A 14,329-nucleotide genomic window follows, 5' to 3' on the forward strand; every position below is an offset into this window, starting at 1 on the left:
TCCCAGCGGCCCAGCCCCACTCGTCAGTGAGCGAGACGAGACGAGACGAGACAGCGGGATTTATTGAGAGCGCGTCCCCCTCCGGTCCTCCCTCCCTCCCCGCGCCGCTGCCTTCCCTTCTCGACTCCGATGACTCCAATTTCACGCCTTCGCTTATAAATACCGGCATTCGGGGGCACTCGGCCTCGGCAAGCCCACTGCACCACGCCGCCCCGAGGACAGGGAGGACGCGGGCATTGCCGATCCAAACGCGCGCCGCCGCGTCAACTCGCCTCCGCCGCCGCGCCAACTCGCCTCCGCCGCCGCTCCGTAACTGGTACGGCTTCGATCTACTCCCCGTCCCCGATCGGGTGGCTTCGGTCCGATTGCTCGGTCGATGTGCGCGTTAGCTCGTCGTCGGATGAATGGATGATGGATTATTAGTTTGTGTTGTGTCGCCGCGTGGACGTCTGCAGATTCGGAGTTGTTCATGGTGTCGTCAGACTATTCTGGCGTCGCCTTCTTCTTTTTTTCCTTTTTTTTTGGCGGTGTGTGTGCATGCGTCCATGCATGACTCGTGCGTGTATTTGTGTGTTTTTAGAACGAAGCGGTGTGTGTGGTTTCTCTCCGGCCATCCGGAGATTTTTGGGGGGAATTTGTTGAGATTTTCCTGGATGTCTCCGATCGTCTCGGCGCAGTGCTGTGGTGCGTGAGCTGTCGTAACTTAACGGTGGGGAGAAAAGTTGCGCATGTTCCTTCACCCTCGTTACTCCAGTTTCTGTACATGTGGGTTGGAAATGGCTCCAGCAACTGAATCTCGTGCTCTTGTTTTTCCACTGCTTGTGTTCTCTGAAAATTCGTCGCACGTAGCTGCGCTACCCGTGCATCGCGTCTTTTTCTTTAAAAACTCTTTTATTACTCCTTTGTTTGATCGGTTTTGGACGTGGTAACTATAGCTGGTGAGCTGTTCTCCTTACAAGTCGTCGTGGAAAATTGATGCGTGCGTTCGTTGGTTCCTAAACTCTGGGTTAGGACTGGGCCCCACCCGTGGAAGAGGGGCCTCTTGGACCAGACCGTGAGCTGCAATTATCCGCTGGAACAATTTTCAGTGCTCTAATCTAGTTCATCATCAGAGGATTTTGCACAAGTTCTCATCTAGTTAGATATAACCTGCTGAATTATATTGTTAGAATGGTTATTTAAAAGGGGCTTTTGCATTTTTACCCCTATTTTGTATCAAAATTGTGATTTTGTCCCTGTTTTTTTTTTTTACTTTATGAATTTATCCCTGCGTTTTCAAAACGAAGCACTACTTTGCCCCTATTCTGTCATCCTCCCCTAATGGTGTTAACATTTGTACAAAATGACAGAAATGCCCATATGATTTTGCCCCCATTTGTTATGTATATTTGTGATTTTACCCCTGATTTGGAATTAGGCATTTATATTGTAATGTTGACAAAAATGATTACATTTGGTCAAATATATTTGGCACAACTTGCAATTATTTCGATTCAGATTTAATATTGAAAAAAAATTCAAAATTTTGGCAGCACATTAGCAATATTGTATAATCTTTAACCACGAGGAGTTCACTCGAACATAGGCGCCATCAACTCAACACAAACTAGTTTTGGAAAAAGAAACACAAATCCATAACACGCAGCACTGCCGTATCCATGCAAGCATGCGGATTCGTCTCGAAATAGTCCAACGCGGACCGCATGTAGGCGTTCGTCACGGCCCCCGCGGCGCCGCTCACCAACTGCACGGCGCGCGGTAGAGAGCCAGAGACGACGTCGGCTCCCCCGCGGGGCACACGGCGCTGGTCAGCACGATAGCGTTGGGCGTTGGCAAAGTACCCCGTGGGGAGCGGAACCGCGGCCGCCCATCCACCGCGAACAGCAGCTTGCTCCGCCGCGACGGCCGTATCCCAACGCCCGCTCCACACGAAGCCAACCAGTGCCTCGAACGTGGTGCACACACGGCCCTCTAGCGCCACCGCCGCTTTGACACGCGATGGACGCGGGCGTGAACCGGAACGAGCGGTGCTGGGTGCATGAGCGGGGAGTCCGAGTCGTCCTCGTCCTCATCCCCGTCGCCGTCCCCTTCGTCGTCGTCATCGGTGATCTGGGCGAACTCATGGTGCGGGAAGACCGAGACTGCGGCGTGCGCCCCTGAGCCGGACCCGGACAACACCCGCTGCCGGGCACGGCCGCCGCCCAGCGCGCACACGACGAAAGGCCGCGGTCGCCCCCTGCGCCCCGGAGCAGCAGCCGCACTACGCAGGAGCCCCGAGGCCGGGAGGCGCCGCCACACCGCGCGCCCTACCTTTGGTGCAGAAGCTGCCGCCGAGGTCGGCTGTGCACTCGCGACCCCGCGCCAGATGCGCATGTGCCCTATGCAGCCTGGGTCGGACGAGGAAGATCCTAGAGACAAGGATAAGGGGCAGTGTGGTCATTTCGCCTTTGCTTTTTAGATTTAGAAGTTTTTTTAAATCATTTATTCCCTGTCCATCTAAGGACATCCAAAGTAGGGGCAAACAAATCGTTCATTTCAAAATAGTAGGAGTAAAATCACAAAATTGAAAAAGCAGGGATAAAATCATAATTGGAGCACTGGATAGGGGCACGATCATAATTTTCCCTATTTAAAAAGTTATTGTACGAAGAAATTCAGAACCTCACGTTACATACATATAATGGCTTCTGATGTCAAAGTTTGCCCAAATTGACTTATTTTTTCATGGACAGCTAGGCCATTTTGGTACATGAACTTTCTCTAATCTATCTAGTGATTGGCTCTGATCTTCCCTTCCCCTAAAAAAGAGCCTGCTTTGTTTGTGGACGAGCCGCCTGGTGACCCTATGTTAAGCGTCATTTCATTATTTTCTATTTAAGCCTCCACTTTATTAATTCCTCTCTCAGGTTATGGATCTACTAAGGCATCCCTTCAAGGGAGTTGTCACTGATATCAAAGGAAGGGCCACTTGGTACAAGCATGATTGGGTTGCAGGACTCCACTCTGGCTTTAGGTCAGTTTTGTGTAACGTATTTGTGCTGGGTCATTATTAGTAATTATGCATGTCTCGTCTGTTCACTATTACTGTTAATTGCATAGCTTATTTGTATTACTGGCAAATGGATCATCAGGATATTGGCACCTACCATGTATATCTTCTTTGCCTCTGCTCTTCCTGTCATTGCCTTCGGAGCACAACTGAGCACGGCAACAAGTAAGGCCTTGCCTTGTGCTACTATGCTAGTTAGGCCTGTATATCACAAAAGCAGTAACAAAACAATATACTTTTTGTTGCAGATGGTATACTCACAACAGTTGAAACATTGGCATCGACTGCGATATGTGGCATCATACATTCAATTCTTGGAGGGCAGCCTTTATTGATTGTTGGAGTTGCCGAACCGACTATTATCATGTACACTTATCTCTACAACTTTGCCAAGAATCAGCAAGCTCTGGGTGAGAAGCTATATTTGGCGTGGGCTGGATGGTAATGACTGAAATAGAATGCATTTGAACCTGCGTTAGCTTTCAGATAAACTGGACTTGATATTTCCTCTCTGTCCGTAGGGTCTGCATCTGGACTGCCATCATGTTGTTTCTTTTGGCAATGTTCAATGCTTCCAATGTTATTAGCAGATTTACAAGGGTTGCAGGAGAACTTTTTGGCATGTTAATCACTGTTCTGTTCTTGCAAGAAGCTATCAAGGTACTATGGTACTAGTAAATCCGATTTATTTCTTACATGGCAGAAATATTTAAAACGGGTTGTCTAATGCAGGGGATGATAAGGGAATTTAGTGTGCCCGAAGATGCTGACAGCAGTTCGCCAATATACCAATTCCAGTGGCTGTATGTCAATGGCCTACTCGGTGTCATATTTTCAATTGGCTTGCTGTATACTGCATTGAGGACCAGGCGGGCAAGGTCATGGCTATATGGCATAGGTTGGTCACTCTTTCTACTCTTTTATTTTACATCTGTAATGTTATACCTAAAGCTGAGTGTAGCTTGATGAGGAATATCATAAAGCCATTCAATTGATCCAGACTCCAGAGACAGTCCAACCTTTTTTTAACTAAAGGGCACGAGCTCATGCTTTTTCATTGATATAGAAGAGAGAGACAGCTCAACCCTGAAGCCCTAAATCCTACTAACACAATAGTTCCTCAGCCCTTTATTGTACGTTCTGTTTTTGGTATATGAATAATTTTTCAAAAGTAGTTTTTTTATCTTTAGTTTCTCTTATGGTATGTTATCACAATATTATATTAAAACACTTCCAAATCTAAATCGATGGGTACAACCTTTCTACGGACACATGCAAACAACTAATTATTTGCAAATGAAAGGCCTTTTTTCAAAATAAATTAGGTGTAAAGTGGACGGAGGGAATAAACATTTCTCATTTGAACTGGATTGCCGATCGACCTGGTTTTGGACTAGACCTGTAGACCATGCTCGACTTTATTTGTGTTTGGGCTTATCCTGGTTTGGGCTGGCCCACATCAGATGGGAATTGTGTTGAGAGCTTTATGTTTTCTTATCAGTCTTGAACTCCAGTTTTATTTCCTGTTTATTTGTATGGACAATTCTAATTTTTCTATGGAAGTGAGCCTAGCTCAATTTGTTGGGTGGCAGGTGCGGCCGTGCACTCTACTGTCGAGGTTCAAATCCTCTTTTAGCTTGACTTTGGGTGCCCATTAACTATTTTCTCTTAATAAAAAGCCGCCTAGTAACTCCTAGGTTGGATCTCGTTTTTTTAATTTTCTAATACATTTTGGTCTGAGCCCTTTAAATCTGAGAAAAAGTATTTATGCTAAATAAGCCATTAAATGTTTCGTAGATAGTTTATTTCTTATTTAGTGGTATCTGTGCACCTGACCATACACTTTGATTTGCCATTTACAGGCTGGCTTAGAAGCTTTATAGCTGATTACTAAATGTTTTGTAGATAGTTTATTTCTTATCTGGCGCTATCCGTGCACCTGACTATACTTTGATTTGCCATTTACAGGGTGGCTTAGAAGCTTTATAGCTGATTACGGCGTCCCGCTAATGGTGATTGTGTGGACAGCATTGTCGTATACACTTCCAGGCAAGGTGCCTTCAGGAGTCCCCAGGAGGCTTTTCTCTCCACTTCCCTGGGAGTCAGGTTCACAGGGACACTGGACCATAGCAAGGGTAATAAGTCGCTTGCTTATTATTCTGAGATGCAATATTATTGGTTGTAGAAGCGCAAACTTTCATAGAGATTTCCTGCATGGCTGCATATGATTCTGAATGCTTTCTCTTCTGTTTACTGTCAGGATTTGTTTTCCGTCCCTCCAGCGTATATACTTGCAGCCATTCTGCCTGCTTTGATGGTTGCAGGACTTTACTTCTTTGATCATAGCGTAGCTTCACAGTTGGCACAGCAAAAGGAGTATAATTTGAAGAAGCCTTCTTCCTACCACTATGACATTTTGGTCCTTGGAATCATGGTATGTGGCATATAAGTCTCTATCATACAAATTGTTTATTTAGATTTTCCATTTGGTTGTAAATTTAACCTCAGTTTCTTGGTATCTCAAATTCTCGATCACATTCGTTAGACTAAGTATGACAATCTATTTTTTTCCCCAATATATAGTATAGAAATGATGCAGGCCCTTGGTCCACATTTTTAGTTCAGATCTTATGGCTGTTTAGTTCCTTTTCTCATGCTATAAAAATGTCAGGTCCTGCTCTGTGGTTTGCTTGGCATCCCTCCATCTAATGGAGTCCTTCCTCAGTCTCCCATGCACACAAGAAGTCTTGCTGTCCTTAAGAGGCAGGTTGGTGAAATTCAAACTGATTTATGTGGTTTGCTAATGTAATAAGCTTTCCTCATACATTTCCATCTCTTAAATTCAGTTGCTAAGCAAAAAGATGGTTGATACTGCCAAGGAGAGCTTAGGAAGAAGTGCTACCAGTTTGGAAATATATGGCAAGATGGAAGAAGTTTTCATTGAAATGGATAGCGAACAGAACGCGAGTCTTTTGATTCTTTGTTACTTGACTTATTTATACATGTCAACAATAACAAAGCTTTTGAAACTTACAGCAATTTGCCTTTACCAATTACATATGAATTCTCCTTAATTTTCGTCCAGTACCTAAATACTACCTAAATGCTGAAATAACGCTAATGCTCAACATGTGGTCTTGCAGACTGATTCTGTTGACAAGGAGTTGAAGAACTTTAAGGATGCTGTTCTGCAAGAATTCGATGAAGAAGGGAAATTGACAAGAGAGTTTGACCCTCGGAAACATATAGAAGCCCACTTGCCTGTTCGAGTAAATGAACAGAGATTGAGTAATCTGCTACAATCCATATTGGTTGGTGGTTGTGTTGGAGCTATGCCAGTCATCAGGATGATACCAACATCAGTTCTCTGGGGCTATTTTGCATACATGGCCATTGACAGTCTACCAGGGAATCAGTTCTGGGAGAGGATACAGCTTTTGTTCATTGCAGAAGGCCGACGCTACAAGTAATATCTCTGTTCTGCATCAATTCACTTCAATTGAACAATTGGACTAACATGGGAATAATGCATATAGCCTTGTTCCTCCTTTGCGATTAATCATCAATTACACCGTGTCTGTAACATTTTCAGGGTTCTTGAAGGTCCCCATGCATCTTTTGTGGAGTCAGTGGTTCCCAAAACAATAACCATCTTCACGATCTTTCAGTTGGTTTACCTCCTAATATGCTTCGGCATAACATGGATACCGATAGCCGGGATCCTGTTCCCAGTGCCTTTCTTCCTTATGATTATCATCAGGCAGTATCTCCTCCCAAAATTTTTTGATCCCATCGTCTTGAGGGAACTCGATGCAGCTGAGTATGAAGAACTTGCTGGGGTCCCCCTTGAACACAATCTGGTATACATTCATCTTGCCTTCACTTGGAATCCATTTTTCTGTGTTTTGTATGCTTGACCCATTTGTTAATAGAAATTTGGTTGTTCCCTGCACAGGAAGATGAAGTATCTGAGGTAGGAAGCTGTCCTAGCCGTCCTGATGCAGAGATATTGGATGAACTCACAACCAATCGGGGAGAGCTAAAGCACAGAACTTCAAGCCTGCGTGAAGAAAGACCAATTCAGGTAACAATGAGCACGCATATGGTACTGCAATAAGTTTACAAGGGATTAGATGTGATGTAGTGATGGCTCATCGATTGACTCTCTGACATTTTTTTTTTTTTTTTTTTTTTTTTGCTGGCTTCAAATAGGAGCCAACGGGTTGAATTTTTTGCTTTCTTTTCTTTTCTTTGGGAGAACAAGTAGTCAAGTACGCACCATGCATGTCAGTGGCTGCTTTGTGCCTAACATAGGAAGATTTTCACAGGCCACTTCGAGTTAAGCACATTTCACACCTTTATCTTTCTTTTCTTGGAGAGAGAGGGGGTTTCTGTACTCTCTATACCGTCGATTTTGCGTTTAACAGCTTCAGCTCCACCCTGCAGGTTGCCCCAAATGCGGTTCAGCCAAGTGTTTTTTCTGTAGAGTGATGATCCTCAAGCTGCAGTCCGTTGATGTGAATACTGTTGCTATGTAATGTGCTGCTGCTGCTGCTGCTACTAGTGTTGTACTTGGGTTTTTGACCCAAACGCATCTGTGGGAAAGGTGTACTAATTTGTAAGAGCAGGTACTTAGCGTAAACTACGTAGGAGTGATTGGAAGGGAGAGCAGATGCAATACAAGTCTTGGATATGGAAGGGGAATGGCCGAACGGGAACGAAGTAGAATAATATCATTATCATTAGTTCCACAGACTGTACTAATCAAGTCCTTCAGTACATGACTATCAATGTAGAGTCTCATATTTGTCGAGTTTACATTTAGCTTGCTCTCTTTGACTGCAATCGCGTCAGTAAAGCTGCTCATATGGCAATCCGAATTTCCGTTGGAGAGCAAGTAATTAACCTTTTGCGCCTACCGGTACTGCCGTTTAACACTGAGGTGTTGATTCTGTGAGTGAAGTATGATCATGTCACCGAGCCAGCGGGTCACCAGCCCGGAGCAACGCACGGCGCCGCGGCAGCAACGGTGATACTCACATTTAAAAACAAGAGAGAGGAGCAACGGTGTATGCAGGAGCTCAACCTCAATGAGAGCGTACACGTCACTCCGATTAATTCTGTCTGTCCGATCTTTGATCCTACGACAAATGTTGTTTGAATCCGCTTCTGTCCGGAGCATCTTCTTGTAGCTTCTGTTGCTTCCGCTTCTACTCAACATCAAATATATATCTGGCTTCTGATTCACAGCACACAGTCCTCCCTCTCATGCTCGCCTCTCCTCCAGTCCTCCCTCTCTCTCTCTCTCTCTTGGCTAGGGCGGGCCCCGTCGCGCGCGTCCCGGCGGCAGCGGCGGCATGGCAGGCCCCCGGCGTGGCGGCTCGGCACGCCCCCCCCCCCCCCCGGGCATGGCAGCCTTGGCATGGGCGGGCCCCGACACGGTGGCGGCGCGGTGCCCCGGCGCGGGCACGCTCCAGCGGCGGCCGCCGACGCAAGGCGAGCGCGCCTGCCTCTCCCACCTCCCTCCTCCTCTCTCGTTGCTCCGGGCGCGGTGCGAGGGTTGCTGGGGTCGATCTGGGGCCTCCACGACCGGATCCAGGACCTCCATGGACAGATCCGTTCGTTCTCCTACCGGATCTGGCTTGAAGGCGTCCTCTCACAGCGTCCAGCGTCGAGGGATGCGGCATGGGGGCGTCCTGCTGATGTGTGCTTAGTACATGGTGTTTATAGACTGCAGTTGCATTTACCGAATTTACGTGTATCCTTAGGAGCCACTGTTACTGATTTTCAGGTCACCTCTCTTCTGTGCATATGCAGCAGTAGCATGCTGCCAATGTAAGTTGTCTTTATCTTACATACGTCCGCCACAGTTGTTTACTTTAGAAGTAGTAAATTTAACGAACCAAGGAATGGTCTATAGGTCCATGTGATTTGAAACATGATTTTTATTGTAGTGAGGTGTGCGATGTTACTTGCGACTACTGAAACAAAAAAAAACGACTGTGTGTTAAACAGCTTCAAAGTGCATAGTTCTTATGGAGTGAAAATGATGGCATGTGTATTCTGGAATTTCTTTTGGGTACTTTGTAGGTCTCATGATTGATTTTTTTCATGGCCACAATGACCATTGTTAGATTATCAATTTAGACTTACCATTATAGAGGTATGCAAGATTAGCACGATTAGCACGGCTGCGGCAAGGAGCTCATGGCGCGCCAATCTATGCAGGTTTCGTTTGTCCTGGTAAGATTTGTGCCGTACCTCTATAATGTTTATGTGAATTTCTCTTATGTCACCCTTAGGAGTACCCTGTACACATCATGCTTCTTGTGCCACAATCTTTGTATTCCTTATCTAAGATTGGCACTTATTCTTATTACTCTTTATTGTTAGTCTACAACAACTATAGTACTAAGTTATTTTTCTTCCTAAAATGATGCTGTCTTTTTTGCTCTTACAGTTTACTTTTGTAAATTACGAGCTGCAAGGAAAATACTCTCCTTTTTAATGCTTGATGTATATTTTAGTTTTAAGTTCTTAGTGCTAGATGGGAACTGATGTATATTCGGTTGCATAGAAAATCTTCATAATACATTACCATTTGGTTGTGGTGTTTTCCAATCTGAATTGACCAAGTTGACTCAGGTTTCTATTGTGTGGTTTCTAGATGACCTAAAAAATTAGTTACCTTGGAAACTTCAATCATTCCATATAATTTGTTTTCTAACTTGGAAAAACTTATTTGGTGTGTGAGTGTTTCTAACTTTTCATAAATTAGTTAAGAACAATCAGCTTGTATTTTAAATTATTTTAGTTGTCCCTTTGATTCCTTTAATTCAACCAATATTTGTCATTCATTTATAGTCCAAATAACAAGTCAAAAATTCTATATGCATGTCGGTGCTGATGGATTAGGATCATACATTTGCCCACATATGTAGTTATCGGATGCCTGGACCTGTAACATCTTCGTTTTGTAGCCATAAGAAAGTCTTCCTTTTTTCAGAACAGTTGGTTTAAGTAGACGAAAAGGTAAGGTTATTCCAATTATATCTTTTTTAATGTTAATTGATGATATACCCTTAAGGTATTATCTGGTTCAAATTATAACAGTTAAGGCAATCAGCGAGCGTATTGTGCTATATCTGATTAAAAATTATATGTTCACTTATTTGAGCGAATTCCTTCGTAAGTCTAAGCCTTAATTATCAGTTGTGGTTGATAATTTTCTACTTGGCTGGTGTTCTGCTAACTGCTCGATAAGTGTATATTTTTTGTTGCTACCTATAGATGCATTGTTGTGTCATGCACAAATGATTATCAGTGGTTTAGCAAATATAATGTATGGGCTGACATCTCTTTTTCTATTTCGGAATGAAATGGTTCAATCCAATATGTTTTTGTGCATGTCGTAGGAATTTTAATGTAATACAACCCTTCACTATTGCCATTTAATGTTTCATGACATGTGGAAGTTGCTTCAGGGTTAGTTAATAATCTTATTCAAATGAAAGATTTTTAGAACTTCCTTACCTAAGACAGCTCAAATATTTGTGCTATGATATTATTTTAAAATCCAGCTAGCAATGGATTGTTTTACTACTATTTGTAGGGATACATATTTATAATGAATTGTGTAACCATAGATTTATAATGAGCGCCTTTGTTAAATCCCAATAAGGTAGATTTATATGATAATAAAATCTGAGACTCATCCTTTGTTGTATGTAACTATTCAGGTCTAGAGTTCAGAGATCCACACGCTCAAGAATAAGATGGTTTGCGTCTGCAAAAACAAGAACCCTTGGTAAGTCTGCATGAAATGGAACGTTGTTCTTCCCTGATTTAAGGTTGTGATAGCAATTGCTTTTTTTTCTAAGGCTAAGAGGGGAAATTTTGCTCGCTGCCTTTTCAGTAAGCTGATCAGATAGAGCATGGTTCTTTCGTCCTCTATTCTCTGCTCTACATTTCCAATTATATTTGTCCACTACAATGGAGATACATGTATATTTGCTGCTTTAATAGTTCCTGGTAAGATACATGTCTACTAATAATTGTGAAAAAAAAAGTTTCATGTATCTTGTATGGTAGCAAACTAAAACAGTGTTGCTCAATAGTATTCTAACTTACCTTATTTTAGAGTTGACAATTAACTATGCACTTACATAATACAGTAATGTTAATGCATCGCCTCATGCCTTTCTAGATATCTAATTAGTATCAGCGATTCAATGCTTCTACTCGGTGATTCAGAGATTTCAAATGGCAGCAGACGTAGACTGATCGTAATATAAGTTGTGTTATCTAACTATTCTACCATTGGGTAATTATATCTGCCTTTTGGGTTATATCAACTCTTCTATCTCTTATTTATCTTCCTGGTTGTAAAGTCTTTAGTGTTACATTCTCAGTTTATTGTACAAATTATTGCTTTATCTTCTGCTCGATGTCCTTACATACATTTTGTAGCCTGATTTTCAAATTTTTATATACCTCTCTATGTAGATTGAAACTGTGTTTTCCCTTTAAAAAATGTTTTAAAGTCAAACATATTATGTTTGCAGCCTATGTGAGCCATTTGTTTCCTTTACCGACAATATATTTCATTATATGATGTCAAGGATGTCAATTTTATGATGTTTTGATTTCTGCTTGCCTTTACGGTATACTATTCTTTTAGTGGTTTAATTAGACATTTTGTGATGCCTAGGATGCCAATTATCACGCTCCACGCACCTTTCTGAAGCACCACTAGACTTCAAGGATGGCAACGAAACATCTGATAATTCTGGTTGTATGTGTTTTTTGGACACATGTAATATCACAATATTCATGTAGATGATGCATACCAAAGTTCCTAATACTTAACTCCAATGCATGTTTTTTGACGTTGATCCAATGCATGATTTACCTTGAATTTCTAACAGTGGACGAATTCAATGTGGATAGAGAGGCTCTTGACGAATCCTACAAACAACAGCACGAATGTGATGTCACTTAGACCCTATACACCATACCTTAGAGTGTTGCTATGTTCTTTTAGTTAGCCACTTAGCCTGCATATACTATCGATTGCAGCTTCTGTGGCAGAACCGCCTGAAATACCACGTTTTTGGAGGTGCTTGTCTCCCACCAGACACTAAGCACCCCAAAAGCTGGCTACCTCAGACGGATTCCATCGAGCACACCCGAAGGGAGAACTCGAATAATCCATGTTTTTTTCTCTAGGATCCAATAATGAGAACGAGTTTACAATACTTAATATGTTTCATACAACCAAAGTTTTTAGAAATACATTATTACAGAACCAAGTTTAGAGTGCGGAATTTAAACAGCGGAATTAAAATAAACATCTAACAGTAGAATACAAGGATCCGTATGTACCCACCAGAAGAATTCTCCACACAACAGCTACTCTTTAAACTGCACCTGCAACGGGGGTAAATAAACCATGAGTACACAATGTACTCGTAAAACTTACCCGACTAGTGGGAATAATTTCCCGACTCCAAAGGATATGATAAGCTTTTTGGTTTGCTGGGTTTTCTTTTTATAAAAAGCAATGCTACTAGTGAATCCTTATGTATGTGTTTTATTAGCGGTCATGATTACTTCATTAGCTAACCATTCTATGTAAGCACCTATTCTACTTTCAAGCAAGAGTTGAGCAAACAGATCAATTTCATCATCTTTCATCTTCCAGTTCTTACTACGGTGCTAGACTATAGACGAGCCGTACCAAATTACTCGGCGATTCGTGAATCAATGTGCCCAGCTGGGTACCTCGAAAAACACACGCCCCGCTCGATTCGTGAATCAATGTGCCTAGCTAGGTACCTCGAAAAACACATGCTCCGCTTGTACCCCAGGCACAAGTAGGACCAACCCACCACTCTCCTGTCAAGAGGTCTAGGTCCCTGTCCAAACTTAGACTCCAAGTCCCTACACATGAGTCTCGGACTCAGTGTGATGCTTAGACCTCCACCATCCTTGCCTCCAACCAGTCGGTCCAGAAAGAGCCATAACCCACGACAAGAGAGCAACGAGTCTTCCTTGCTCCCATAAACAAGTATGTGCTCGGGATAATAAGTCTGTGACTTGCCTAGAACCCAATGCAACGGCCGGTCCTTAACCGACACAGACAGGGAAAACAGTGTAACCAAGGCTATGCCCCGTTGGCCGCGGGACACAACCTCTTACACACATCAATACCCATACCATATCCTTGCCAGATCACTATTTTCCTTTTACCCTTTTATTATGAGAGTGATAATCATAATCACCTATTGTGAGTAACGGCAGGTTACTCACGCTACCGAAAAACCTAAGCATAGCAGCTACTCGACCTAAGCTAGTAGGACTCATAGGTAGATATATTTATGCAGGTGGTTTTCATAAAATGTCTGTAACGTAAATGCACATTATATATATATATATATATATATATAGTGCTTATTCAAAATAGAGGTTATGCACCGGGGCTTGCCTTAGGCAGGCACGGTGTCAGCTCAGTCAGTCAATGGCATCTCTGGGGCCTCCTCCTGCACGAGGATCTCCTACTCTTCAATCATCTCTTCGTACTCATGTTCATCCGCGGTCACGAACTCTGCCAACTCGTTCTCTACATGCATACAATGACGATGCAACACTCAATATTAAGGCAACAACAATTCTTAAAATAAGCATACATCTACCAAGCCACTAAGCTAGCTCTAATGACTAAGATACCAAGCTAATTATCATTCCCATCAAAGCAGCAGGGTTTCGTCTACAAGTGCTACTTAGCAACTAAAATATATTCTTACTCTTATTAACGATTTCCTATATACTACAACAAGGAGTACTTAGCTACCATATTTCTCAACATATTATAATGCTATAAAAATTACAGTGAGTACATAATAATACAATGAACCTACTGTAAAAAATTTTATGCTCAAAACTATTATCAATTTGCCATAAAAATTCCTATAAATATTAATCTAATAATGCTAAGCTTTCCTAATTGAATGAATGAACCTAACATTTTCATAGATAAATATAAACTAACTACACCAACAGATAAAACACATTTTTATAAACCTAACAAATTTTGTTTCACTATTTTTGGACACCTACAGAATTTACAATAATTTTCCAAAGATCAACTCAAAACTAAATTAGAAAACATTTGCTAATTTGCTGGAAAAAGGAAAACCAATCCTCACGCGGCCCACACGCCCGCAGCGCACGCACGCGTGACCCGCAGGTGCGGCCCACGTGGGGCATGGCCCATTCGCA

General features: G+C 42.6%; 1 protein-coding gene across 1 annotated transcript; it reads left to right on the forward strand.

The window, feature by feature from the left end:
• The first annotated feature begins 111 nt into the window (after nt 1-111).
• On the forward strand, nt 112-7,876 carry LOC136534703 (boron transporter 4-like). The gene is made up of 14 exons (XM_066527085.1): nt 112-316; nt 2,907-3,013; nt 3,132-3,214; nt 3,298-3,490; nt 3,571-3,709; nt 3,782-3,947; nt 5,018-5,184; nt 5,310-5,483; nt 5,721-5,816; nt 5,896-6,012; nt 6,193-6,515; nt 6,642-6,909; nt 7,005-7,133; nt 7,496-7,876. The coding sequence occupies exons 2-14, from the start codon at nt 2,910-2,912 to the stop codon at nt 7,538-7,540; spliced, it is 2,004 nt and encodes a 667-aa protein (XP_066383182.1). The 5' UTR covers nt 112-316; nt 2,907-2,909; the 3' UTR covers nt 7,541-7,876.
• Nucleotides 7,877-14,329: the final 6,453 nt, after the last annotated feature.

The sequence above is a fragment of the Miscanthus floridulus genome, unplaced genomic scaffold, assembly GCF_019320115.1.
Source record: "Miscanthus floridulus cultivar M001 unplaced genomic scaffold, ASM1932011v1 os_2213_2_3, whole genome shotgun sequence".
In the NCBI taxonomy this organism is placed as follows: Eukaryota; Viridiplantae; Streptophyta; class Magnoliopsida; order Poales; family Poaceae; genus Miscanthus; species Miscanthus floridulus.